The 25,772-nt window shown below is 38.1% G+C and overlaps 2 protein-coding genes across 3 annotated transcripts in view; both read left to right on the top strand.

Moving 5' to 3' along the window:
- The first annotated feature begins 4,330 nt into the window (after positions 1-4,330).
- LOC309478201 (uncharacterized protein) overlaps positions 4,331-25,772 on the top strand; it is a 43,940-nt gene continuing 22,498 nt past the window's right edge. Inside the window, exons 1-5 of one of the 2 annotated variants that reach the window (XM_082141815.1) lie at positions 4,331-4,410; positions 4,573-4,622; positions 13,617-13,872; positions 14,190-14,264; positions 16,275-16,642. In XM_082141815.1, the coding sequence (XP_081997941.1) occupies positions 4,608-4,622; positions 13,617-13,872; positions 14,190-14,264; positions 16,275-16,339 (411 nt within the window). In that variant the 5' untranslated portion in view covers positions 4,331-4,410; positions 4,573-4,607 and the 3' untranslated portion in view covers positions 16,340-16,642. Of the gene's footprint in view, positions 4,411-4,572; positions 4,623-13,616; positions 13,873-14,189; positions 14,265-16,274; positions 16,643-25,772 lie in introns of those variants that run through there. The other variant, XM_082141816.1, reaches the window with a different exon arrangement.
- Positions 4,357-25,772, top strand: part of LOC309478197 (uncharacterized protein) — a 60,104-nt gene continuing 38,688 nt past the window's right edge. The window contains exon 1 of the mRNA XM_082141811.1: positions 4,357-4,371. The gene's annotated coding sequence lies outside the window, so the exon portion shown is untranslated. The remainder of the gene's footprint in view (positions 4,372-25,772) is intronic.

Below are 25,772 nucleotides of genomic sequence, written 5' to 3'. Positions count from 1 at the left end.
ATACCGACATCAATTCCACCCATTCATAAATCGTACATTTATCAGAACCATCCCCACGATAGTAAACTGGCTCTTTAACATCAGACTGTAATACCAGCTTCAAATTTTGCATGTCAGAGGGTGTACTGCTGCCAGCGTGTCCTGATCTAGATCCCTCCCCACACCCAGTTACTCTGGATTCCAGACAGGATACAATATTCTCACTGATGGATTGACCTATTTGTTTTACCACATTGGCCAACATATCCATCGGAATACTACCCTCTACAGATGAAGTCCTCAACTCATTCACATCTGTCCCAGTAACCTCAGGCTGATCAATTTGACGCGTTTCCCCACAATTTTCATAGGCTACCCGTGGTGTGGAAGTCAGTGGGTAGCCGGAAATCCCCCTACCTACAGAAAAGGTTACATCTGTCTGATACACACCTCTCCCTCTTCCCAGACCTGGTGTGTTAAATTTCTTCATTTTCTGTTACTCTATTAAGGCGAGACACGGCAGGCAAAAACATCGATTTTTCATGCAGTGGTCAGTTTTGAGATTTTGGCCGAGTTTACTCCTTCAATATGTATTATTTCAAGCTGCTATAAAGAAAACGCTGAAAATATACATTACAATGTTTATTTTATTACATTTTGTTTACTTGCGGCAGTAAGTTTCTCCCGAATTTACCAGGAAGTTAGTATTCCATCGCGACATGCCTAGCTCCGTCTGTTCACTGAAGTCTGTCATGTCCGGGATCGTTGTAAAGCTCTGAGTCTCATGCACAAAGCTATGTAAACCAAATATGGGCATTTCCTTTCTATCAGTAACCAATCGTGAATGTCCAAAGGGGGATTTAAAGCTAACGACGAAATCTCATTTAGAGCTATTTAAATCTTTAACTGCCGTTTTCTCAAAATAATTTTTTTGCGTTTTTTTATCATTCTCCAGTAGAAACATCTCAGCCTATGTAGCACCTATGTACACCAAACTTTCCAGTTATACACTTAGCAGTATTCTGAAGATCTGTTCAGAGGGATTTGTTAATAAATCATTCCTGGCCTGATTTATGTGACATTTTAATTTTAAAAAAAAATCGAAAAATCGATATTTTAAGGCTATGGACAGTATATTTTGATTTCCTAGGTAATGAAAGCATATATCCTGAAATCCCTCTGAACATCTTTTGTCATCTTGTGTGTAATCAAAATGAAAAAATAATTTTGCGTCTGGCTTTATCATATTTTCAGATATATCTACTGAAAAAATATGTAAAATTGCACATATTTAATGAGATAATACCTAATTTGCATAATTAAACATAAAAATTTCAAAAACTTGTAAAACATTTTTTGTATGAATTTGTGTAAGTAATGAACTGAGGAAGTTTCATGGTGATATCTATTATTTTAAAATTTTACCCTATTCACCTGTAGTGTCTCGCCTTAAACCCCCGCAAAAAGAAAGAAAAAGAAAAAAAAAATGTGTAAAAAAAAAAGAAAAACACTAAAATAAGAGTAACATCCAAAAAAGAAAATAGTTCAGATAATATGCTGCATAATTTTTTTTTTTTTCAGTTTCAAATTATTATTTTTTTATTTATTTTTATTTTTTTTTTTTCAGGTTCAAATTATTATTATTATTTTTTTTTTTTTTTTTTTTTATCAGTTTCAATCGGGGTTTTTTCTGTTTCAAATTCGTCTTTTTTTTTTTTTTTTTGTATAATCAGAGTTTCAATCCATTAATTTTACTCAGTTCTGTGTACATATACTCGCGTGCAGTATTGTAAGCAACCACCTCGTCTTCACTTCCGAGCTCCGCCTCGCGCTGACGCTCTGAAAGTCTGCTCCGCAACGATGACCAGAGTTTCGCCTCTCGCAGTATTCCTCCGCCGTCCGCTGTGCACCAATGCCTGGATGTCCGCCTGGCGTCACAAAGTCGACGCGGATGCTCAGAAGACCGATCACGGCACCAATGTAACTGGTCTTTATTGTCCCTCTGCGTTGTGTTGTGTTGTTAATAAAACTCGTGCTTCAATAATCAGGTCCAATCAATTTTATTCTCCTGAAAAACATCGTGTAACCAGGGTGAGTGAGTCAAAATAATTCAGCCTGCGTCACACCACTCTGGCGCGCTGGCTTTACACATGTGAACTGGTCTGGTACGACACAGTTTAACAAATTCACAAAATAAACCATGTTTCAAATGAATTAATTCTCTCATATCAAAAATATAACAATTTACCTGAAAAACATCGTGTAACCAGGGTGAGTGAGTCAAAATAATTCAGCCTGCGTCACACCACTCTGGCGCTATAATAAGACACATTTTTCACTCTTCACTAATATATAACACTTTTCTTGGTCTCAAAATAAGTAGGCTATTGCTCATGATATATCACACATATAATTGACAGATCATTTACAGACAGAATTCAGAGCTCTCAATCACACGACTTACCGCTGGCTTTACACATGTGAACTCACTGGTAGTTACGACACAGGACGCACGCAGCAAAGAGAACCAGCCAGCCAATAGGAAACCATGTCACTCATATATTCTATCCAATCATCCCCAAGTGTGATAATTTAACAGAACATTACCCGCAAGTGGAGACACACACACACATTTATATACAACTCCGTTACACAAGGACAAGACAAAATGATTAGAAACAGAAACGATGAATTCATTGCTTGTCTGGGTCTTCAGGCTGTGCAGTCTGTTAGTTCACCTCACCTCCCGATCTAAGCCGTTCGTTCATCCCGAGTCTTCGGGGTCGAGCATCTACTGTAAAAAAGGGTTCGAGCACTGATCTATAAAGAGTCCTTATATGCAAAACCTTATATAGATCAGTGGGTTCGAGTCATTCGTTCATCACGTGACAGCTCGAGTCGCTCACACATCATCGCAGAGATCTCCAATAGAATCTGTCTGCATCCTGCAAGACTTCAAGTTACGCCCCTTCAAATTACGTCATTTCAAGTTACGCCCACTTCAAGTTACGCCCCTTCAAGTTACGTCATTTCAAGTTACGTCCACTTCAAGTTGCTCACTGTTTTTTTCGACTTAAAGCTGCGCGGCACAGACCGGTCGGTGTATGATATCAAAGTACCGCGAGAGCGATAAGAGCAAACAGACAGTTCTGAATGCTTTTGAATCGCTCTCGCACGAGTTTAACATAAACAGAACAAACAGTGTTTCCCACACATAGACTAATTCGTGGCGGTGCGCCACAGAATCAACACCGGCCGCAACATATTGCGTTTCGTTATAAAAAAAATAAATAAAAAGTACGCTCGCTATTTAAAACACGTAGCATATTCATTCAGCTGCATTTCCTTTCCCTGCTCTCCCTCCGTCTCTCTGTCACTCACGCGTCTCTCTCACAAGCGATTTTTTGTCTCGCCAAAGCCTTATTTGATCGGTAAATGATGTAGATGACTGCTGCGCTTGCGATAGGAACGAGCAGAGAGAGAGAGAGAGCCCCGGTCGCGCGCGCGCGCGTGCGTCTTCAAACTGTCTGGCTCTCTCTCGCTCCCTCGCGCATATTAATCAAAATCAATTGAGAATTGACACGATGGTAAAAGATCGGAAGACCGAAGTTTCACGTGGAGCATTCGGATATTTTTTTTCCTGAATTACCGCTGGGTGTGAATTGTGCTATAAAAAAAACCTTAAGGATTATATTATTATTATTATTGAAGAATAATGATCTTTGGTCTTATGTATGTCATTGGTAATTCATTGTGTGTCACTGGTGTTACTGTCTTTTTTTTCTGTCACATTAAATAAAATATCACATGTGACATGACAATTTTTCATCCATTTAATTCTGCATACACTCAAAAGTTAAGATTTAAACTAAGGATGGCATCATTAGGCTACTTGATTTTAACTGGTTTTCAAATATTTTCATCATTATAGCAAATACATGGTTGCACAAATGAACTAACATCATTCAACATACTTTTAACAAACATGATTAAAATAAATAAAACAATTTCCTTATTTGCTGAATTATTATTATTTTTCTGTACCTCTGACTACATGTGCTGAATTTTTTTTTTGAAATAATATTGAATAAAAACCTTTAATATATTGCCAAGCTGTCATTTATGTGTATTCATAAAGTCAAAGGGTAATCTAATAATGTGATTTAAATGTTAAACTTACGACATTACTAAATGTCTCTATACGAGCTGGCATCTTGCCGACATCTCCTCATTTTGAGTTTGACATATAGTGTGGTTCTGTGTGATTTGGACAACTTCAAGTTACGCCCACTTCAAGTTACGCCCACTTCCTGTTACTCCCCTCTCTTGCAGTCCGCAGACAGACCCATCTCAGAGATCTGCTTCAGTAGAGCCTCTGACTGCACCGAGAGAGTTTGCAATTAACACACATATATTTTTGGGGGAATCCTGGTGAGTCAGAAACAGCATTCCTTACTTTCACTTCATTTTTATTTTACAGAATAGAAAATCTACAAATGCCAGTCTCCAAAAATTTTACTTTTTTGTTGCATATAGTCATATCGTAATTCTCGACGTCACATTTATGCTTTCTTCAAATGGGGCTTGTTACAGATTTTGCGCAAAACATCGCCGAGCCTCAGGAGAAAATGGGGGCAGCAAATGTAAGTCATATATATTTTTCATTTAAAAGTTTGACACAGCTAACATAATGCAGCTTATGAACTTAATAAGTAGGCTATTTCACATTGTAATGCAGTTATTGTTTTGATATAGCCGATTAATTCTGCTTCTTTCAATTTGGTACTTTAAATATACATTTGTTCATTTAGCAGATGCACTATATCTGTGTAAAAAAAAAAAAAAAAAAATCAGAGATCATCACTGAAAAATTATTTAAAAAAAACCTACACAATGAAAATGCATAAAGGCAAAACACGTTCACACAATAATTGGAGTGTTTCAGAACAGTTAAAACATGATGGCAAGAGGAATAGACTAAACCACACACACACACACACACACACACACACACACACACACACACACACACCAAAACAAAAAATTGAACCGAATTGAACTGCAGCGTGTAAGTGGCGCATGACTTTCTATGTCATCTTGGATCGGTTGAGGGAATTTTTTGGAATAAAATAAAGTTAGGAGGATGCCATGTTTGATTCTACTTGTTGATTGTTAAAACACAACATCGTTCAGATTTGCTTTCAGTTAACATGAAGGACTAAAGCATTATCCAGTCTTGATAGTTAATATAGTTTGTTGGTTTTGTCAACAAGCTCGTCAAATGTGTTTTGCAAATCTGCTTTCTAGGACTGGATGATATGATGATGATACAGGCTATATCGTGGCAATGATATAAAGTGAGAATCGATTTAACATTTTATATAGCCTACCCTTTATATATCGCGGAATGCAAATCTGTGAAGCTTTTAGTTTAGCAGGAATTATTGACTCGTTAGAGCAAAAAAGGAACATGGATGAATGAGTAATAAAGAGCAAGACGTGCTTGATGTTAAAAGGAGTTATTGAAAGTGCGAAAAAGGAACTCAAATTCAGTTTTCACACACTGACAGGCTGCTAATTAGCTCTTAGAGTGTGTCATTATGTTAATCATACAACAAAGTACAAAGAGAAAATCAGACTGAATAACTCTTGTAGCTTTAATAATTATTTGTGTGTATTTAATTTACAGAGTGAAGACTTACTCTAAAAAAAAAAACGCAACAGTTTTCAAGCTACATTGAGTTAAAGGAACTTCTTTTTTGGAGCATAAACAAAAAAAAAAGTTTATTAGTCAAAAAAAAAAAAAAAAAAAGTCACTCCAACTACTTGAGTTGTAGCAACGTCCCTTTGAGACAAGTCATTTCACTCGGTGGCCATCTTTGAATGGTACGCGTCTTAATTCTACAGTCTTTGGTTGTAGCCCTCGAACCAATTAATCTTATCTCTTTCTGTTAAAATTCACAGCTATCATAACAAGATATTATCGCAGTCATTGCTTATTGAGTCTATGTGAAAGTGACATGTGAAGGCCAAGTATGGTAACCCATACTCAGAATTTTTCCTCTGCATTTAACCCATCCAGTTAGTGAACACACGTTAGGAGCAGTTAACACAAACACCAAGGTTATTATAGTTTTGCATTTTTAAATTAGTTTTTATTTTAATGCCATTTTTAAATTTCCTATACATTTCAGTTTAGTTTTATTTTTTATTTTGTGAACACATTTCTATTTAGTTGGGCTATTTAGTTAGTAATTATAGTTTAGCAGAGTTAACATAACACTTCCAGTTAAAGACATTTAATTTCAGCAGTTTTGCAGTTTACAGTTAATGATAAAAAATAAAATAATTGTTTGAGATTGAACAAAGAACAAAGAAGAAAAGTAAAAATTATTCATTCATACTCATTCATATTAAAAATGAAATCTTGTTGAACGTGGTGAATAAGAAAAAGAAAAAATATGCGTATGATTATGATTATTCTTTTATGTTATTTCTATAATTAATCCTTTCAAACATTATTTTTGTATTAATCGATTTATGCTTTTTGTCTATTGCATCTTTTAATATCATATACTCATAGTTATTCTCATATTCATGTTTTCTATTCAGATCAGGCATTTAGTTTACTTCTAGTCTGACAAATTTACATCTATTTGTGGTCAAGACATGCAAGGCTATTTGTTTTTTCCGTTTTCTGCTCAGTGTGGTATCTTGTCTAAAATGTGTGGTATCTTGTTTAGTTTCACATGAGATGGTTATCTTATCTGGAATTAATGTACAGCTGTATTTGCATAAGGTCTATGATGGAAATATGTATTTGGTCATTTCTGATTCTTAGGACTGGTTCGTGCAGAAAGCGGTTTTGCTTTGAAAAACGAAAAAAGATGCGGGCAGTAGAATGGGCAAAAACACCTTCATCTAGAATTAGATAAAGAACAGACAAACATACTTATCTGCAACTTTATCATCCTGTACACTTTAACTTTGTTTGCTGTAATCAGATGCATTACTCACAAGTCTTCTGGTGTAAGCTTGTTTTATGTTTTTGTTTTTTGTATGGTAATGGTTTTGATTTATGCACGTATTATTTTTGACAGTCTTTTTATTCCATATTATGGTCATACATTGAAAAATAAAGTAGCGTAGTTGTGGAAGATTTTTCCCTAAACCTTAACTACGTCCTATAATATTTATAGCTCGTCTACAGTCGACGTCGGCTGGGTGCTAATCCTATACCCTAGCACGTCTACACATCAACGGCAGCTGAGTCTAATCCTATACCCTAGCACGTCTACACATCAACGTCGGCTGGGTGCTAATCCTATACCCTAGCACGTCTACACATCAACGGCAGCTGAGTCTAATCCTATACCCTAGCGCGTCTACACATCGATGTCGGCTGGGTACTAATCCTATACCCTAGCGCACCTACACATCGACGTCGGCTGGGTACTAATCCTATACCCTAGCGCACCTACACATCGATGGCGGCTGAGTCTAATCCTATACCCTAGCGCGTCTACACATCGACGTCGGCTGGGTGCTAATCCTATACCCTAGCGCGTCTACACATCGACAGGGTGCTAATCCTATACTCTAGCGCGTCTACACATCGATAGGGTGCTAATCCTATACCCTAGCGTGTCTACACATCGACAGGGTGCTAATCCTATACTCTAGCGCGTCTACACATCGACAGGGTGCTAATCCTATACTCTAGCGCGTCTACACATCGATAGGGTGCTAATCCTATACCCTAGCGTGTCTACACATCGATAGGGTGCTAATCCTATACTCTAGCGCGTCTACACATCGACAGGGTGCTAATCCTATACCCTAGCGCGTCTACACATCGACAGGGTGCTAATCCTATACCCTAGCGCGTCTACACATCGACAGGGTGCTAATCCTATACTCTAGCGCATCTACACATCGACAGGGTGCTAATCCTATACCCTAGCGCGTCTACACATCGACGTCGGCTGGGTGCTAATCCTATACCCTAGCGCGTCTACACATCGACAGGGTGCTAATCCTATACTCTAGCGCGTCTACACATCGACAGGGTGCTAATCCTATACCCTAGCGCGTCTACACATCGACAGGGTGCTAATCCTATACCCTAGCGTGTCTACACATCGACAGGGTGCTAATCCTATACTCTAGCGCGTCTACACATCGACAGGGTGCTAATCCTATACTCTAGTGCGTCTACACATCGACAGGGTGCTAATCCTATACTCTAGCACGTCTACACATCGACGGCAGCCGAGTCTAACCCTATACTCTAGCGCGTCTACACATCAGCGTCGGCTGGGTGCTAACCAGGGCTTGACATTAACTTTTTTGCTCACTAGCCAATGTGGCTAGTGGTTTTACATTTACATTTACATTTACATTTATTCATTTAGCTGACGCTTTTATCCAAAGCGACTTACAATTGCTATATATGTCAGAGGTCGCACGCCTCTGGAGCAACTGGGGGTTAAGTGTCTTGCTCAGGGACACATTGGTGTCTCACAGTGGATTCGAACCCGGGTCTCTCACACCAAATGCATGTGTCTTATCCATTGCGCCTTCCACCTTTTCCAAAGTTACTAGCAACACAGCATTTTTACTAGCCACATTTTTGTTGTTGTGAAATTACCTGATAAAAGTTGACTATGGCGTGCTAAAATTTACTTGAACTAGATTTACAACCCATTTAAATGTAAAACCACTGTACACACCCAAATCAAGACTACATGAATGTATAACAATACAGGTCATTATCATTAGCTCTGATAAGGTTGTGTGTAAAGCTCCTTTTTAAAAATAAAACCATGTATTATATGTATTAAATGTCGCCACATAGCTCCACCGGCATCCAACACAGTGTTGCCAACTATTTTCACAGGAAAGTAGCTAACACCTTCCCTAAAAGTTGCTAGATGACGTCATACGTCAATTAGCATATTCATGACATAATCATGACAATAATGTGTTTTCTCTCTAAATTAAATTGCTCCACATACTGTATTTAATATAATATAATATATAATATAATATAGCCGAATGTCAAATAAAGCTGTTCTCATTTCCTATCTTTTTTTTTTTGTCTGACAAGAATGAGTAGCTATGATATAGTGAATGACTACATTTTTTATAGGCCTATGTGGAAAATTATCTGAATTGAGAGAGTTCGGGAACCGGATGAACTAAAGCTCTGTGATAGTGAGTATTACAAGTATTAAGCACAAGAAAAGAAAGTAAATTAAAATGGTTAAACCAAATTCTTTAAATATAAAACAAAAGAAAAGCAGATAAGTGATAAGTCCGTGGAAAAACACTACTCATTCACGTCTGTCAGCAGCCGTGCGCTCAACAGATGAACATGCTGCTGCTCCTCAGCCATTCACTGGTAGACGCAGCTAGAGAGAGTGACGGCGGGGAGAAAGCAAGACCTCGCGCTCGCAGGACATTATTGGCAACATTTGAAGGTTACTGAGGTTTGTCCAAAAAGTCGCTAGATTTGTCGCTTGTCGCTTTAAAAATTTTTTTCCGCTAAAGAGGTCTGAAAAGTCGCTAAAAATAGCGACAAAGTCGCTAAGTTGGCAAGACTGATCCAACGACGTAACTCCAGCAGGGCAGCTAGCTGTCTCTTCGTTTCTGTGTTGTCGGTCACTAGCGCGCAAGGCAACACTGTGTGCATGTAATACTCATGGGAGTTGTTGTGTCGTAGTGTCACACTTCAATATGGCTTATTTCAGATGCCTTTTGAAAAGACTACAATTATGTAACCCACCAAAGTGGCTAGTTGGAGTGACTGTGTTACCTGTCACGAGCAAAATCCACCCGCATTTGGCGGGTTGGCGGGTGTTAATGTCAAGCCCTTTTGCTAATCCAATACCCTATCGCGTCTACACATCGATGGCGGCTGAGTCTAATCCTATACCCTAGTGCGTCTACACATCGATGGCGGCTGGGTCTAATCCTATACTCTAGCGCGTCTACACATCGACGTCAGCTGGGTGCTAACCCTATACCCTAGCGCGTCTACACATCGATGGCGGCTGAGTCTAATCCTATACCCTAGCGCGTCTACACATCGATGTCGGCTGGGTGCTAACCCTATACCCTAGCGCGTCTACACATCGATGGCGGCTGAGTCTAATCCTATACCCTAGCGCGTCTACACATCGATGTCGGCTGGGTGCTAACCCTATAGCCTAGCGCGTCTACACATTGATGTCGGCTGAGTGCTAATCCTATACTCTAGAGCAGGGGTTCCCAAACTTTTTCGTTCTAGGACCCACCTAGACAAGTATAATCAATCTCAAGACCCACTTGCACTGGTGCTACCAACTTTCTCAGTTGGTCGCACCAGCATGATTTGGTTGCACTTTTTTTTTTTCTTTTTTTTTTTTTGCTACATGCCATGGGATTAATCAATGCATGCTGATGGTCTTAATCTGCATTCCCTAGTCTTGCACTGATGTAAAAAGACTGACAGTGACAAGCCTTCATGTTAGCAAAATATTTTAAACTTTTAACTCTTAAAAAAAAAACTTTAAAAAACATGTATGTTCTTTAATGTTTGATTTTAATTTTACCGTCTTCACATAGGGATGGGAAATGATACGATTTTATCAATAATAATAATGCCACTGACGATTCTGATTATCGATCCGATTCTTTAACGATTCTCTTATCGATTCTTGATAGCACTGTGTGGAAAAATGTAGTCATATGCGTTTAAAAAAAAAAAACAAGGGGTTTTATTTATTTTAAAGCTTAAGAGTAAGCAAACTGTACTTTTTATGTAATTTATGTAATAAATAGAACTTTATTGTAAAGTGTTACTGATTCAAACGACTCCTGAGTTCACTGTTGGAAAGATCAGTTGTCCATTCATTAAAATGAATCGTTCAAAGGAGTAATTAGTTCGCGAATTGGACGTGTCATGCGCGTTGTCTGATTATCTCAGCAGTTAGGACATGGACATCCAAGATTTGTGTCAACACAGAAAACATTTCATCACTGGATAGTTTTTTTCGTTTAATTAAAGTGTTGTTTTATGTCAGCTGAATGTCTGGGACGCTTTTCAGAGAAGATAAGGAAACTTATTTAGCACAAATCACACCCAGCGGTAATTGAGGAAGAAAAAAAAAATCTCCGAATGCTCCACATGAAACTTTGGTCTTCCGACCTTTTACCACCGTGTCGATTTATTTTGATTAATATGTGGGAGGGAGAGAGAGCAGGACAGCGCTTAGTTTGGAGGCCTGGCTCCGAAGAGAGAGAGAGAGAGAGAGAGAGAGAGAGCGCGCGCGACCGAGTACTCTCTCTGCTCGTTCTTTCAGTTAAACATGCACTGTGACTCTGTCACAAGCACAGCAGTTCATCTACATTACTCAGCGATCAAATAACACTTTGGCGGGCGCTAAAACTCATAGTCGTTTGGTCATTAATCGGACTGGTTTTGTTTCACTCATCGTAATGTAAATTTAGCTGCAGCTAAGTGCCTTTGTGCGACCCACCTTTTCTCACAGTGTGACCCACAAGTGGGTCGCGACCCACAGTTTGAAAACCACTGCTCTAGAGCATCTACACATCGATGTCGGCTGGGTCTAATCCTATTCTCTAGCGCGTCTACACATCGACGTCGGCTGGGTGCTAACCCTATACCCTAGAGTGTCTACACATCGACTGGGTGCTAATACTTGTTCCCTTAACTAGCTTTCTTGCTGCGCTGCAATGATCGACAAACAGACTTCAGCAAATGTCCTCTAAATGCTTTAATCACGGCCGGAAGAGTTCCCGAGCAGTTCTCAGGGAATCTCTCCCAAGAAGAATCAAGGCCGGAGGATCTCAGACAAATTCCATTGAGAATCCCACCAGCAAACACAAATACAACAGTTTTTATAGAATAAGGAGGTATGGCAAAAATGACATGAAACATTACTTAATTTCCCCACAATTTGATTGATCCTTCATAATCCTTCTTTTACCAGATAGAACCAAACTCTGTTTTTGATTTCAAGTTTAGATTAGACATCTGTCTAGTTTCATTTCCCATATTTGCTATTTATACACTCACACAACCAAAGTCAAAGGGGAATGGCAACACAACATACAACATTCAAAAACACAGGACAGAACGTTTTAGTACATTGTGTTTCAAAGTGTTAGCATGTTAGGCCTAAAAAGAGAAATACGGTTAGATGTTAGAAACATACTTTAATATACAGTTAACTATTTTATCTATTTAAAATCCATCACACAGTGTAATGGAAAAACTTGATTTTCCGGTACAGGATGAGAGCTTATTATTAATTATGAAAACTTCTATTTCTGTTAGTTTTTCAGTAACTGTTGTCTTGTTAGTATTGTTTAGTTTCAGTTTTTCATTTATGTTGAAATTTCTATTTTATTTCAGTTTTCGAAAATGTTTTTTGACCGATAGTTTTAGTCTTAATTTCAGTTTTTGTTTACGAAAATAACCTTGACGTACCTTCCCGTACAACGACATTACTCACTGCTTCACTACCATAGTACGATACATCGTTGAAGAAATCAACTAGCTGTCACGACTGTTTCCCCAAAACCATACTGTCGCAAAGTGGTCTTTCAATTACGCTGGTTAATGTTGTCATGCACATGGTGGAGTAAAAACTTCTTTTAATGAATCTTTTTGAGATCAAATTAATGCTAGATGTTTTTCTATTAATTACGGACTATTAATCATTTATCTCTTCAATCATAGGTTCATTCTTACGAACTAGAGCGCGTTCACACAAGCAAAATGACATTTGTATGTATTCTAAATAAAAGACACAGGTTGTACTGAATGTCAGCTTGCTTATTTGGCTCAAGATAAGGATTTATTAAGTCCACATGTCATGCAAACAAGAAACTCTACTTCTAACCACAGGTCGAGAGCTGTCGTTCTAACCACACAACTTTGTGATGCTGTTTGCGAATGTTTGTTAGATCTATGGTTTTCGAGAAACACCGACTCGTTGAACTGCTGATAACGAGCGAACATGCAACTATATTGTTGGCTAACTATGCTTTCGGAAACACACCCCAGAGCAGTGGGAAGACATTTTTGCTGTGGCGCCCTGGGAGCGATTGGTTAGCTGCTTTTCTCTCATATCTACTCTTTAGCACAATGATAACCACAAAAACTTCAACATTACAGGAGCTCTTTTACATGTCAAACATAACAACATTAAACACTAACAGGTCTTTACTTTCACTAAAATCAAAACAAATAAAATAACACTTAAGTTCAACATTTATTCTCCTTATCCAGTCCTATGCAAAGCATGTTGGGAATAGAAAGTCACTGCCTAATTTGTATTATTTCTACAACGTAATTAAACATAATAATAATCCAGAACTTTGAGTTTAAATTACACATTTTGTGCACAGACAATATCTTAAACCCATTTTATTTTAAAGTTGGTGGTGCTAAAAGGTATCGAATCGATAGATGTCTGAAACACACATGTATTTTATTTATGGCCATGTTCCTGTGAACGGATAAAATGTATATGCTGAATTCACTCTTCATTTACAGTGGATAAAACCATGCTTTTTCCAATAAACAAAAATGTGTAAAAATACAATCTTAATGTTACATCATGCAGTCAAGTGAGAGAGAGAAAGAAAATCTTAGAAAAGCAGCGATGGAAATGGATAAAAGATCGAAGGAAATGGATAAAAGAGCGGAGGAACTAGACAAACGGGAGAAGGACCTGGATAAAAGGGAGAAGGAACTGGATAAAAGAGTGAAAGAACTGAAGAAGAGGGAGACTGAACTGAAGAAAGGGGAGACTGAACTCAAGAAGGCTGGAGGAACTGATCTTTTGAAACGTAACCGCAAAGAATCAGAGACACCTAACAGTAAGAATTATGGTTTTGATTCACATTTTGACTGATGCATATGATGACAGAGGAGTCAAATTTAGTCAAAATCTCAGTAAAAAAATAAATAAAAATGAGCAGAAAAAACAGAAGAGGTGTCCTTTGATGCATGGAAATCATAAAAACTGTAATAAACTGATAAACGAGGTGACGGTAGAGCCTTGCATCATCATTTTGTGGATAAAAAAAGAAAACTTATATTTCCCCTACTCTGAGCTTTATGCTATGTTTGCTTTATGCCAATTTTATTGTGCAATTCAAACAATGAGTGTTTGTTTGATGCTCTTTAATGACAGATTGCGGTTGCTGGTATAATCAAGCGGCAGAACAGAGGGAAGAGGAACCAGTTTCCTTCTTCTGTCAGAACACAGGTTTGATCTTCCTTCTGCTTTCTTCTTGATTTGTTTCTGTTTTCCACGTGCGTTCGCGCACATCAGGGGTGTGTTTCCCGTACAACGACCTAACTCGCTGCTTCACATTGTATGAAACATGGTTGAAGAAATCATCTAGCTAGTCACGACAGTTTCCCGAAACCATATTGTCGCAAAATGGTTGTTCAATTACGCTGGTTAATGATGTCACGGTTAGTGATTGCGGAGTAATAACTTATTTTAATAAATCTGTTTTAGATCGAATTAATGCTTGATGGTTTGCTATTAATTACAGACATGGCATCTGAGGACTATTTCTAATTTTTCTCAGTGATATTCCCCTATTTCCAGATTCAATCATAGGCTTGTTCTTATAGAGCACGTTCACACATGCACAGTCTTGGTGCTTTAAATCTCTTGACAAACTAAAAGACGTAAATGACATTTGTATGTATTCTAAATAAAATATATAGATTGTACTGATATCAGCTAGCCTATTTTGCTCAAGATAAGGATTTATTAATGGGGTGGTATAATGCCCTTTTCACAAGATGTAAAATAAGTCTCTGATGTCTCTGAAATAAGTGTGTGTGTGAAGTTTTAGCTCAAAATACCCCACAGATATTTTTATATAGCATGTTAAAATTGTCAGTTTTGAGGGTGAGCAAAAACGCACTGTTTTTGTGTGTGTTCCTTAAAAATGCAAATGAGCTGCTGCTCCCGGCACAGAGGGCGGAGCTTTAAGAGCTTGTGTCCTTTTATTTCACACAGACATGCACTGAAAAATTCAAAAACTTCTAGCCTTTTATGTTCAAACTGGAGTCAGACAATGATGGAGAGACTCAAGACAAGTGACAACATGTAGAAGCAACAGGACATTTCTGAATGGTTAGTTGATGAATTTATGTAGCTTATGTGTAGTTATAATTGATTAGCATATTCTGTCATGATAATCTATAAATTGTGTTCAGGGGCGGGGCTTATGTTCATTCTAGGGTTGGTGATGTCACTAACCCGGGAGGAATGTGGTGTAGTCTCTACCAGCCGTTTGTTGTAGTCCTTAAAAAGCGATTTCTTTAAAAGCAAATATCTCCTTTTGCTTTGAGCTTTGAGCATTTTAACTTTGCAGATGTTGTTTATGCTCAAACAGCAACATTACACACTAACTAAAGTTAGAAAAGGGAAATCATAATCAACCACCCCTTTAAGGTCGATTGTCACGCAAACTAAACTCTGCTTCTAACCACAGGTCGAGAGCTGTCGTTCCAAACACACAACTTTGCGAATGTTCGTTGAAACTATGGTTTTGGGAAACACCGACTCGTTGACTGTTGATAACGACGGAACTTGCAACCATAGTTTGCTAATGATGCTTTCAGGAAACACACCTCAGTTTGAGTTTCCGCACGTCCGCTTGTTTTTGCTCACCTGTCTCTCATTATTGCTTGATTTCTATACGCTGATTTCACGCAGCCGCCATTTTGAAATCGAAAGTGAGGCTCTGGTGGGAAGAACCCCGGAAGTAAAGATAAACAACAATGCCTTGGACTACCAACCTGAAGCTGCTGCCGCGATTTACACTATTGGATGTTAATATCCAATATAGGATATGTATATGGTTAATTCCTGCTTCTTTTTTTTTTTTTTTTCTTAATTATATATATAAAAAAAAAAATTTTATTTATAAATGAATTTCACTGTATATAGTCTAAAGTATGAAAGAAATGTATGTACAGTTTTAGAATAACTCATTTTATACATTAAACACAACAATACGCCATCGCATTCACGACTCTCCTGTGATTAAAGGCGACACTTCCGGTTTTCTTCCCTCCGGAGCCTCGCTTTCGATTTCAAAATAACGCCTGCGTGAAATCAGCGTATTCCATATCTCCGCTTCCTTCCTCTTTGTTCTCTGCCAGTGTGTTCTGTGCTTTTTGCTGTTCACCTGCCCGTTTTTTTCTTGTCTAGTTTTTATTTATTTATCTGACATGTTTTTTCTCTGCCCAGGTTGTGCGATTCCCCGTCCATCTCCAGGATCCATTATTTTCAAACTGTGCTGCTGTTGCTGTTGACCAGTTGGACTATTACTGGTGCTGGAGTTTGGATTTCCCAGGTTTACCGATCGCATCTCTCTCTCTGCATTGCTTTGTTGCTGTGAACACCTGCCTGTTTCCAATTGTGAGTTAGGATTTCCTTGTTAGTTCTGTTTGCCCCTCGTCTGACCATCCTGACATTGATTCTCATCTCACGATCCGGATTTGATTTCCCTGGACTCTACCTGATCATTCTCCTCTCAACTGTCCAAAACCTGATTTGCTGTCATGAGGCTTGTACTGTCTTCATTATTATGCTTCAGTAAATTGTGGTTAAGTATTCTTCTGCTTTTGGGTCCTTCCTTCCTGAGATCGTAAGTTCATCACTTAATTCACTTCACATCAAGTTACAGTACAAACTGAAATCATAAATAAACACCAGAGGGCGCTAAAACACTTTACAGTATAGCCTACTAAAATCATGTATCATCTCATGTAATTCCACAATTCTTTTTTCAACCACGGGAAGACTGCTTGACACCAAATGTTACAATTACAGTAAGGTATCTAAGTCCAATAGCTTGTTAACTGGCTAGAAAAAAATAATTTGAGAGAGGAGTATATAGCTTAAGAATTAGTTTACTTCAGAATAATTTACTCACCCCTACATCATCCAAGATATTCATGCCTATTTCTTTCTTCAGTTTGAAAAGAAATGAAGATTTTTGAGGAAAACATTCCAGGATTTTTTGTTTTCCCAAAAGCATCGTTAGCCAACTCTGTTCGCAAGTTCCGTCGTTATCAGCAGTTCAACGAGTCGGTGTTTCCCGAAACCATCGTTCCAACGAACATTCACAAACAGCATCGCAAACTTGTGGTTATAAGTTGTGGGACCTGTGGTTATAAGCAGTGTTTATAGTTTGCATGGCATGTGGTAGTGATGTTATTTGACACTGAAGCTTCAAAGCGCGTATCGAGTGCGCAGCGCAATTTCTCATGAAGCTCCGTGCCGGAGCGCGCATTGTTTTCAGAGAAACATCAACGAAAAACGAAGCCTCACTTTCTTTCGAGTCATGTGAATGCTTCACTTTGCGTGTTGGAATGTTTGAACCCAGACCACTACTCTACAGGTTTTTTAAACATTTTTTTTAAAATATATAAATAAGCCTATAGCCTATGTTACATGATTCTGACACATAATGGTTTCTATGCTGTATGGTAAGCATATAGCCTATGTAACGTGATCATATATTCTGACACATAAACAGCATATAGAAACCATAAAATAATTAGACCAACATTTACTTGCATCAAGCAACTCTGTTGGTATTTTATAATTAATAGGCTATTAATATAATTGTTACTTTTATTTTATTGCCACACTTTAATGTGTGAATTATTTCAGAAAACTGAACATTTAGCGTTGTGCAGGCTTTTATTTGTGCTTAATGGATAAAACAACGGCTCTGCGCACTCAGCTGCTCATAAACATGGCTGCTATAAACTTGACCTGCCACAAGATGGCGCTGTTTTTGACACTCTAGATGCTTTGAATCTTTTCCCGAAACATTCAGGGGAAAGCCTAAGTGCTTCATGAGGCTTCATTTGCCCATCCCTAATATGTGGACTTGAGCAAAATAAGCAAGCTGACATTCAGTACAACCTGTGTCTTTTATTTAGAATAGGCCTAGTTTGTCAAGAGATTTAAAGCACCGTTTTTGAAGAGTGCGCATGTGCAAACGTGCTCTACTGTGTAAGAAGCCTATGATTGAATCTGGAAATAGAGCAAAATAACTGAGAAAAATTAGAAATAGTCCTCAGATGCCATGTCTGTAATTTATAACAAAATATCTAGCGTTAATTTGATCTCAATAACTCCACCATGTGCGTGACATCCTTAAAATGAAACTTCTGTCATGATTCACTCACCCTCATATCGTTCCAAACCTGTATGACGTTCTTTCTTCTGTGGAACAAAAGTCTCAGGTTTGTTTGTTTTGGACCCCATTTACTTCCAATGCATGAACAAAAACAGAAAAAAAAAGGAAGGTTTGGAATGAAAAGAGGGTGAGTAAATGATAACATAAAGTTCATTTTTAGGTGAGCTGTCCCTTTACTTAAACAGGTGGCTAATTGAGCTGTCATCTAAAACCTTTTACTGAGCAATACGCTGATTTCACGCAGCCGCCATTTTGAAATCGAAAGTGAGGCTCCGGTGGGAAGAACCCCGGAAGTAAAGATAAACAACAATGCCTTGGATTACCAACCTGAAGCTGCTGCCGCGATTTACACTATTGGATGTTACTATTCAATATAGGATATATATAGTTCATTCCTGCTTCTTTTTTTACATTCTGAATTATATATATAAAAAAATATTTTATTTATAAATGCATTTCACTGTATATAGTCTAAAGTATGAAAGAAATGTATGTACATTTTTAGAATTGACACACCATCATTAAACACAACAATACGCCATCGCATTCACGACTCTCCTGTGATTAAAGGCGACACTTCCGGTTTTCTTCCCACCGGAGCCTCGCTTAGTCGCTTTCGATTTCAAAATAACGGCTGCGTGAAATCAGCGTATAGCTACAGCATAGCAGTGATCAGCTGGTTTGAACGACCACTTTGCGACAATATGGTTTCTGGAAACAGTCGTGACTGCTAGTTGATTTCTTCAACGATGCATCGTACTATGGTAGTTAAGCAGTATATGGGCGTAAACATTCACTTTGTTTAACATTCTATTAATTAGATACATTTGCTTCTAAAGACATCAGATATCTCTGTTTGCTCTGTTGTCTACGGTGACCGGGAGGGGACATGTTCGGATCACTTAGTTTTGTCGTGGCCACAACATATAAACTCGTGGGAACGTCATAATATCTAGTGGGCACGAGATCGTATGTTGAGGGAACGACATCCGTTTCTCGTGGCTATACCAGTTTCATAACATGTGGGAACCGAATCTTCACACGCGATACGGGCTCTCCTTTTACCCCGGTCATAATTTATATTGTTATTTGTTCATTTAAGTTTCTCATAATTTGTTTTTGTTTATTGCCTTAAAAGGAACTTTATTCTTGACCCGAGTATTTCATTCAAGCCAGCAAATTTCAGACGAAAAAGCCCATTCAACTTAAGAATGCGTTTCATGTGTCTTTCACTCGTATACCTCAACAAAATGATCACGTGGCCCCGATTTATTATCACGTTCCAGCGACTTAATATCACGTTCCCACGAATGAATATATCGTGGCAACAACATATTATCACGTTCCCACGAGTTTATATGTTGTGGCCATGACAAAACTAAGTGAACCGAACATGTCCCCTCCCGGTCACCGTAGTTGTCAGTGTTTCTTTGTCACATGCACAGTTTGAATAGTGTATTAAATGTGCTATAGCCTATAAAAAACTTGCCTTGCTTTGGTATCGGATGATCATCAGAGCATTTTAAAGAGTACGATACATTTCAACATCTGTTATCTGTACTGTTACTAAAACAGTCATTCAAAAGGACAAAAACAACAACATAAAGCATAACTTGCGCACTACATTCCACACAGTCTGAGTGTCTGCTTAGTTTTTTGCTGTTGTTTTCATGTGTGACAACGAATAAGAGCCGGTGAAACTTAGGCTACTCAGTGAACATTTAAATCATTAAATCATATAAAAATGTATTGAAACAGGCTACTTATTCCACAAGAAATTCCCACGAAAGCATTTCCTCATGCAACGTGTGATTTTAACTAATTTCTGGAGTTAATAATGAAAGATAAGCAAATTACATTTTCAGTTTAATGGCAGATTCTGAAAGTCAAACGTATTAAGACTGTAGTCTATCTTTAGCAGGTTAAGGGTTTAAGGCTCCAAAAAAATTATTTGCTTTGACGTTTTCCAACCTTTGATTGAGATATATATATATATGTATATTTCGTTGATTCTCTGCAGGATGGCATCGACACGGAGAGGTCAGTGAACCCTTAGCACTTTTTTCTCTCTTTGGGAAAGTGAAAGTGTATAGGCCTGTAAGGACCACCCATTGGCCCAACGACGGAAATCCAATGGCCTGGGCGAAGGGATACTGCGTGTATGTCTTTTCAACACTCCAGTTAATTTATTGGAATTTAGTTTCAATATTACTTTAGCTCTACGCTTAATCTGACTTAATCTGACTGAATCTGAAAATAGTCATAAATATTGATTATTAATCAATTTAGATCTTTGATTATTCTGAGTATCCCATACTTTCAATTATTCATTCATTAAGGGACCCGATGCCGCACAGAGTCACATGCCCCGGGTTTATGTGGATCTCGCGGACACAGCCTCGCCAGTCTGATGTTGGTCAGAGGGTGCAGGGTTTGCTAATGCCTCTTAAGTCGGTTGCGTATTGCTCACTCATACAAAAAAGTGTAGTTTATTTAGCCACTTCCGTACAACTTGCCAAGTCAGTGATAGACAGAAATCAAAAGGTCTTCAGATCACATGCCTATGCTCCGTTCATCTGCGCATTTAGTTTGACCTATCCTGGACACAGAGCTGCGGTAGCACCAGCCTCCTCATAATCTACTAAAATAATGATTTCAGAAAACTTCAAGATGTAACATTTATTTGTCAGGTAAAAATGTATCATGCCAATTACACAAGTATGATTAAAAGCCAATTCAGAAATAATAAATTCATAACATCAGTTACTCAAAGATGACTCTAAAAGTAAGCAATGCATTCCTGACAGAGACACACAGTGGTGTGTGAGTGTTTTCCAATGGGAAAACACTGAAACAGCACTGTATGGGGGATGTTCCTGGTTAAAGGGTCCCAAAGACTGCTCTGTCACCTACCCTTAAATACCCAGACCAGAACAAAAGGGTTGTACCAATATTGTTGGGTCAATTCATGGGGGTAGCACCTGGTTTCGGGAGATATCTTGAAGAGACATCACCCAGAGAGGAGAAACAGGATTCTCCTAAGTTCTCAATCTTTCTCATTATACCAATGACTGCAATGAAATTAACTTAAAGACACTTAAAATGATACCAAACATGAAAAGGAAAAACAATAGATTCACAAGGTACATCATATGTAATATATAGACATTCTTAGTGAACTTTTGGTGACTTGACTCAGGGGGAGAGGAAGGGTGGAGGGAGAGGAGGATGCAGAGATAAGGAAGGAGGAAAGTTTGGACAGGGCAATGTCCTGTGCTCGGTCTTTGCTATCTTCTGTCCAGGATGTGTTTTATGGCTTTATTGCAGGGTGAGTTTTGTCTTAGCAGGAAAATCAGTTCTTACAGGCCTATTTTTTTTTTTTTTTTTTTTTACTTTTGCCGATCCTTGACGTAGATCAGCGATCATTATGGCCTTTAGATGCAGACTGATGCAAAACATTAAAACACTAAAACACATCATAACTCCCCAGATAGTCTACCAACGTCAAATAATTATAAAACAAATGTATGACATCTCTAAAGCATCATATAATATGTTCCATATAAATAATTACGGTTCAGTATAGGTATAGCCTAAGGCTGATACATTTTCGCATGATCAATTAAATAAATTATTGAGCGAAATTTTATCAGCGTTACTTAATCATATTTCATTTATAGAGAAGTTGAAGCTATAGAGAAATTTTTTTGTGAAACTGGACCAGTATATATGTAACTCTGAGATTTTGGAGTATACTTTGCAGTTTCATCACGCAGAAGCCAAGCTGTGTTGTTCAAAGACCGCCGCCTCCATCTCTGCTAAATAACTTCAGGTGAGTTTGAACCGTGTTTAAGATATGGCAGACATAGAAGTATAAGGGGTATTTCAATGATGGGTGTATGAGCACAAAATAGCATTGTATACATTTGATATTCTGTTGTTTTTATAATCACCTGCATTATCTATACCCAACAATGCTGTCTTTATTTGATGAGTTTGGTTTAATCTCATGGTACAAAATTAACTTTAGTAAATCGGAAGCCTTACCATTAGGCAATTTTAATACTGAATCTTTGATTAACTTCCCCTTTAAATGGTCTAAATCCGGATTTGTTTACCTTGGGATTAATGTGTCAACTGACCTGAATAAATTATGGAAACTTTTTTTAATTGTGCCCCGATTATTCATACTGTAAAAAAAGGTTTAAAGCTCTTCCTCTTTCGCTGCTCGGTAGGATAAGTTTAATCAAAATGAATATTTTTCCTCGAGTATTGTACCCTCTTCAGATGCTGCCCTTATGGTTGAGCAGGAAAGTCTCTGCAGAGCTAGAAAGTGCTTTTTCTAGATTTGCATGGAATGGCAGGAAGCTTAGACAAAAGATTAAATATTTGCAGTTGCCAGTAGAACTGGGTGTTTAGCTATGCCTAATATTTAATATTACAGTTGGACTTGCCATGCCAGACTCATTTGATACAGGTCTTACTGTGATCTGTGTACTAGTGTGGATTCCTGGGCATGTTTCCCATTCTCTATTTGGAGCCTGTTTGCTTGCCCCAACATGCATGTTGATATAGTGAGGAAAAATCTGATACTTTACAATTCAGTTAAAGTTTGGCGACAGATCTCAAGGTTCTTTGGGACAGGTGAAATTATTTTTATGCTGAGTCAAATTTACTTGAATCAGGACTTTGCCCCGGGCTTAGATTCGCCTATCTTTAAAGCATGGCACATGAAGGGGATTCGCAAAGATCTGTGCTGGATTCGCCATGCACTTAGCATTTTGGAGAGTTTCTTCTTCAACATGACTAATGCTGCTCATTTTTTATCTAGGTTTTATTCTTTTATATACTCTCATGCCTCTGGACTCTTGAATACAGTGGCTCGCAAATGGGAGGAAGACCTGTGCAATGAATATACAGATGATGACTGGCAGGAGGCCATTAAATGTGTGAGATCCACTTTTACTTGTAACCGGCTCAGAGAGACTCAAAGGTATTGCATAAGATTACATGTAACGCCAGTTATAATGAATAGAATTGATCATACTATATCTGACCTTTGTGTTAAGTGCCATACAGAGTTGGGGACATACTTTCACTGTTTTTGGAGTTGCGAGTATATCTCTAGATTTTGGCGCTTCATTTCTTGCGAAACTAACACCATTCTTCAGATAAAATTGAAAAAGGATCCTGGTCTTTATCTTTCGGGGCTCTATTCCAAGAGGCCGGCAATGACACTTGCACTGGATGCAACTTGTTACAAACTGTTAGATAAACTACTACTTGTGGCAAGGAAATGCATCCTGATTAGATGGATTAATGCACAGCAAAAATCAGAGTGTTCAATGTACTCTATAGGAGTACATTGAACACTGGTTTCAGTGTATATATAGGTCCAAGAGTTCGGTGTTCAGTGAACACTGTAAAAAGTGTAAAATATATACTCTCAAAATAGAGTTACATTTGAACACCTGGAGAGTTAATATGTACTCTTATAACTAGCACTTTTTGACACCTGCAGTTTAAACCTAGAACCCTCAGTAAGAAAAATAATTAGTCCCATGTCAGTGCTTTCGGCGCACTTTGCAGAGTTCATTATTTAACACTTGGAGAGTACAAATGTACTCTAAAGCTGGTACTTTATTTACAATGTTTCAATAGTTTCCAACACCTGCAGTGTAAACCTAGAACCATCAGTGAGTGAAAAATACTCCAAGTCAGTGCTTTTTATGTCTGTTTTATTTAACAATGTTCATGGATGTTCAAAAACCACAAACTCATACAAACACATACAGGAACCACATATTGATGATCTCTATCAAAACCATAAGTAGTTTGCAGATCAAACGGCTTAACGAAGTGCAATTTATCAACTTTAAGCATGGAAACAGTCTCATCATTTCCCTGTAACACATGAAAGGAATGAAAATACTCTGCAAAACAAAGTATCTGAAAGTCCTCTGTTACAAGAAACTATTCTCAATTAAATGCAATGATGTCTTTTATCTGACTTAATACAGGCAAATCGTCCTCTTTGTTTGTGCAAACTAAAAGGCCTGGACAATACTCAGTTCCAAAACAAGTGATCCAATAAGTCAGATCAACTTCACAGTCTAAGTCAACCTGCAGTCGGACTTGCAATCATCTCACCATGTGGCAAGTCAATGAGCTGAACAGTTTTTACAGGCCCACAGTCAATACTTTTAAATGGCATTGATTCCCAATGGTATGCTATAGCCATGTGATGTTTTTGGGCCAATGACTTTGAAATTTTTGATTGTGTTCTTGAAAAACCTATGTTTGGCTTCAAATCTCATTGACCAAACATGTAGAATTGGACCTATTTTTCGAATGACTCTGAGGGTAATGAATCATGAAGTGATGTTTAGGGATCATTCTGCGATGTGGGTAAAGCTCTTTGAAAAGTTGATGATGGTCAACAATGAGATGCTTCAGACATACTGTCATTCCATCAGTAACAACTGGAGAAAATATAATGTTCATAATTTGTAACAGAAGCAACAAGAGTCTATAGTGGGCATTTCCTTCTCGTAAAACATCTCCAAATATCAAGGGCATATTCCGGATTAAGCAAAAAGTTTGAATGGCATTGAGACCAATTCCGTTTCCAGTATGCTCCAAGTTTATACTGGTTGGACGATTTTTTCGTAAAACCAAGTATGTACTTCCAACCTTATGGATACCATGCTTGGATCCGATTTGAGAATTATCTGGTTGCTCTGGAATTAAATTAACTGTGGGTTCATCAGATACGTCAACTATGACGGGTTCGTTCTAAACTATGACGGGTTCGTTCTCAAACTGATCTAGACTTTTAGCGCTATGTTTGTTATGGAGATGTTTTCTAAAGCCTGAAAAAGTCCAAAATATCTGGTGACATCCAGTCTGGTCACACATCAATTGAAACTTCTTACCAGGATAAAAGGCATGGAAAACGTTGAGATGACGGATCAACATTTGAACGATAACAAAACTAGACTTGCAAACAAAGCATCTGAACATCATAACTCTATAGTTGAGGAGCTTAGCTCTTAGGTCCTTGACTCTGGAGTCTGCCTCCGCTGGTTTGGACCAGAGTGCTCCTGAAGGCTGCGACATGACTGTAAGATAACAATAAACTGAAATTAATCTACACTGAACATCACATTTTGATGGATAAGTCACACTATGATAGAAACCTTTGATGGCACAGTTAGCTTTCCCATGCAGGATATATTCAGCATGTGATAAGGCAACCAAGGTTTTTGTACCACGGTCACACAAAGAGAGAATTAAACAGAGAGGTCATCAATGTTGGTTACCTTATCACATGTCCCTGCAAACTCCAATACGTTGGCAAGACAAACAGACAACTAAAAATAAGAATGAACGAGCACAAGACTGCAGTCAAAAGAGGTGAACCTCACTCTCTATTCGCTATGCACTTCAAGGAGGCAAAACATAAATTATCAGACTTCAAATTCTGTGGAGGTGACATTGAAAAGAAACAGATCAATAATCTGGGGGGTTAC

Source organism: Leuciscus leuciscus, assembly GCF_965113295.1.
Source record: "Leuciscus leuciscus genome assembly, chromosome: 16".
Classification (NCBI taxonomy): domain Eukaryota; kingdom Metazoa; phylum Chordata; class Actinopteri; order Cypriniformes; family Leuciscidae; genus Leuciscus; species Leuciscus leuciscus.
Note: the sequence above shows the minus strand (reverse complement) of the source record. Positions and strands in the feature narration are given on the sequence as shown.